Here is a 3850-nt window from a genome sequence, read left to right as displayed (position 1 = left end):
CTGGCTCCCCATCAAATATAGAATTAACTTCCAGGTTCTGGTCGTCACCTGCAGAGCCTCCATGGTCAGGCACCTGCCTACATCTGTGACCTACTGCGTCCTTACAGCCCCAGTAGGTCTCTCAGGTCCTCTGACCAGGGTGTGTTGGTTGTCCCCCGTGCCAGACTGAAGACCCAGGGTGATGCAGCATTCCAAACCGTGGCTCCCAGGCTCTGGAATGCTCTGCCCTTGGATCTTAGATCAGTTGGCTCGGTCTAGGCTTTTAAAAAGCAGCTAAAGACTGTCTTGTACAGACAGGCTTTTGGCTAACCCCTAGGGCCTGTCTTTCTGTGTCCTGTTGATGTTGTTGTACACCTGTTGTCTGTTACTTGTTTTTATTTTCACTTGTTTGCCTGTTTTAACCTGCTATGACTTCCGCTCTTGTATTATGTTTTATTGTGTTTCTTCTTTGTTATGTAAAGCACTTTGTGACCCTTGGTCTGGGAATGGTGCTGGACAAATACATTGTACTTACTTACATACTTAGATGCCCAGTTCTGAGAGGGTGGAGAGAAGGATCTAACCCCAGGGTATTATGGTATGTGTGTGTGTGTGTGTGTGTGTGTGTGTGTGTGTGTGTGTGTGTGTGTGTCTCTCTATTTGAGGAGGTTCAGGAGTCAGTCGACAGACAGAGACTCCCCATGGAGAATGAGTGTGTGTGTGTGTGTGTGTGTGTGTGTGTGTGTGTGTGTGTGTACAGTAGGTATCAGGGGAAATGAGTGTTCCTGTCTTCCTGTCCTTATAGGGCAAATGTCTCCTGCCCCTGTGGACACACACACACACACACACACTACACACACACACACACACACACACACACACAACACACACACACCTCAGACTCCGCCTTTGACTCAGGAGACAGGATAAAAACCCTTCAACAGGGTCTCTCTGCCCTGCGTTCACACTCTGTCTCTCTCTCTCTCTCTCTCTCTCTCTCTCTCTCTGTGTCTCTCTCTCTGTCTCTCTCTCTGTCTCTCTCTCTCTCTCTCTCTCTCTCTCTCTCTCTCTCTCTCTCTCTCTCTGTCTCTCTGTCTCTCTCTCTCTCTCTAACCTCTCTGTCTCTCTCTCTCTGTCTCTCTCTCTCTCTCTGTCTCTCTGTCTCTCTCTGTCTCTCTCTCTCTCTCTCTGTCTCTCTGTTTCTCTCTGTCTCTCGCTCTCCATCATGGCCCCTAAGAAGCCGGAGCCTAAGAAGTCTGTCCCCGCCCCCCCGGCCGTGCCCTCTGAGCCCAAGGAGCCGGAGTTTGACCCTAAGAGCGTCGCGGTGAGTCACCTGACCTCACATCACCTTCCTCTGCTAGCTGCCCTCATCCTGAACCTAACCCTAACCCTCATCCTGAACCTAACCCTAACCCTCATCCTGAAGTGTGTTTGTGTCTCTGTCTCTCTCTCTCTCTGTCTCTCTCTCTTTCTGTCTCTCTCTCTGTCTCGCTGTCTCTCTCTGTCTCTCTCTGTCTCTCTCTCTGTCTCTCTCTGTCTCTCTCTCCGTCTCTCTCTCCGTCTCTCTCTCCGTCTCTCTCTCCGTCTCTCTCCGTCTCTCTCTCCGTCTCTCTCTCTCTCTCTCTCTGTCTCTCTCTGTCTCTCTCTCTCTCTCTGTCTCTCTGTCTTTCCATCTCTCCTTCTCTCTCTCTGTCTCTCTCTCTGTCTCTCTGTCTCTGTCTCTCTCAGTCTCTCTCTGTCTGTCTGTCTCTCTCTCTTTCTCTCTGTCTCTCTCTCTGTCTCTCTCTCTGTCTCTCTCTCTTTCTCTCTGTCTCTCTCTCTCTCTCTCTCTGTCTGTCTGTCTTTCTGTCTCTCTCTCTTTCTCTGTCTGTCTGTCTGTCTGTCTGTTTGAATTGAACATCTTAACAAATCCCAATGGATGAAGTCCTATCTCTCCATCTCTCAAATAGAAACATTGTTTTATCTTCCTGTGTTTAATTGTAGCACTCTGAGATTTCCTATGTAAAGTGCTTATATAAATAAAATGTATTATTATTATTATTATTATTACACACCCCAAGATGATAACAATAACCTACATTGTTTTATTCAATGTGAATAAAAATAAAATAATTTTCTTTATAAAAATATTTTATAAAAAAATGTCTTGAAAAAAGGGGGTCGTCTTATAATCAGGGTCGTCTGATCAAAAAGGTACATCAGACAGGGTTCCCGGAAGAGGAGGAAGAGGAGGAGGGTGGTAGCAGGGTCCCATGGGTCCTTGAAATCCTTTAAAGTTTGTGAATCTGAGAAGAAAAAAAAATCAAGGTCTTAAAGGTTTTTGAAAATAGACATGGGTCATTGAAAGTGCTTGAATTCCCCCCTCTCTCTCGCTCTCAAACAACATTAATATATATATATTCAAAATGTTTTACTTAGTAAATAAGTCTCTGTATTAGGGTTAGGGTTAGTAAATAAGTCTCTGTATTAGGGTTAGGGTTAGGGTAAACAATCTTTGATGAAATACCTTTTTCATTTCATATTTGTAATGTCCTGAAAAAACACAATTTGTGAGATTTTGATCATTTTAAAACCTTCAGATATGCCTGTTTTGTGTTTAAAAGTCCCTCTCTCTCTGTCTCTCTGTCTCTCTCTCTCTGTCTCTCTCTGTCTCTCGCTCTCTCTTTCTCTGTCTCTCTCTCTCTCTCTCTCTCTCTCTCTCTCTCTCTCTCTCTCTCTCTCTCTCTCGCTGTCTCTCTCTCTCTCTCTGTCTGTCTCTCTATGTCTCTGTCTCTCTCTCTCTCACACACACCAGAGGGAACCCTAACCCTGCCTCTGATACTCTGTTGTCTTTCAGATCGAGTTCACTGCGGACCAGATAGAAGGTAACCTCCCTGACCCCTGACCCTAACCCTGACCCTGACCCTGACCCTGACCCTGACCCTAACCCTGATCCTAACCCTGACCCTGACCCTAACCCTAACCCTAACCCTGTGATGACAAATAATAAACCTTTTATTAAATAACCAGATGTTTGTTTCCCTGCAGTCAGAGGTGGTAAACCCAGCTGTGGACGTACTTACCCACCAACCTGCACTAACCCAGCTGTGGACGTACCTACCCACCAACCTGCACTAACCCAGCTGTGGACGTACCTGCCCACCAACCTGCACTAACCCAGCTGTGGACGTACTTACCCACCAACCTGCACTAACCCAGCTGTGGACGTACTTACCCACCAACCTGCACTAACCCAGCTGTGGACGTACCTGCCCACCAACCTGCACTAACCCAGCTGTGGACGTACCTCCCCACCAACCTGCACTAACCCAGCTGTGGACGTACCTGCCCACCAACCTGCACTAACCTAGACCCTAGGTTAACCCCTAAGCTCTGGATTTATGGATTTGAATGTTACAATTTCATCAGCTGTGTATTTCTTTTAGATATTAATATTTCATACACAGAGTTCATACCAATGTATAACCTCCCTGACCCCTGACCCTGACCCCTGACCCTAACCCTGACCCTAACCCTGACCCTGAGTTCATACCAATGTATAACCTCCCTGACCCCTGACCCTAACCCTGACCCTGAGTTCATACCAATGTCTGGTCGAAAAAAAATAGTTTGATGTGTCGTTCTCCGTTGGTAACCCGGTCTCCTGTGTTGCCATGGTAACCCTGTGGTCGCCCCCAGAGTTCCGTGAGGCGTTCCAGCTGTTCGACCAGACGGGCGGCGGACGGGTCACTCTGACCCAGGCGGGCGACGTCATGAGGGCGCTGGGTCAGAACCCCACCAACGCAGAGGTGCTGAGGGTCCTGGGGAAGCCCCGCCCTGAGGGTACGCACACACACACACACACACACACACACACACACACACACGCACA

General features: G+C 47.8%; 1 protein-coding gene across 1 annotated transcript; it reads left to right on the top strand.

Annotated features, from left to right (window-relative positions):
* Positions 1 to 1204: 1204 nt before the first annotated feature.
* On the top strand, positions 1205 to 3801 carry LOC308175173 (myosin light chain 4-like; the record flags this gene model as incomplete). The annotated part of the gene is made up of 3 exons (XM_080550887.1): positions 1205 to 1303; positions 2816 to 2843; positions 3658 to 3801. Coding segments are annotated over 3 exons (271 nt in total), but the record flags the coding sequence as incomplete, so codon positions are not given.
* Between the last annotated feature and the right edge of the window lie 49 nt (positions 3802 to 3850).

Source organism: Nansenia antarctica (assembly GCF_963989245.1).
Source record: "Nansenia antarctica genome assembly, contig: SCAFFOLD_1171, whole genome shotgun sequence".
NCBI classification, from domain to species: Eukaryota; Metazoa; Chordata; class Actinopteri; order Argentiniformes; family Microstomatidae; genus Nansenia; species Nansenia antarctica.
The sequence above is the reverse complement of the archived record's forward strand: the minus strand, read 5'-3'. Positions and strand labels throughout refer to the sequence as shown.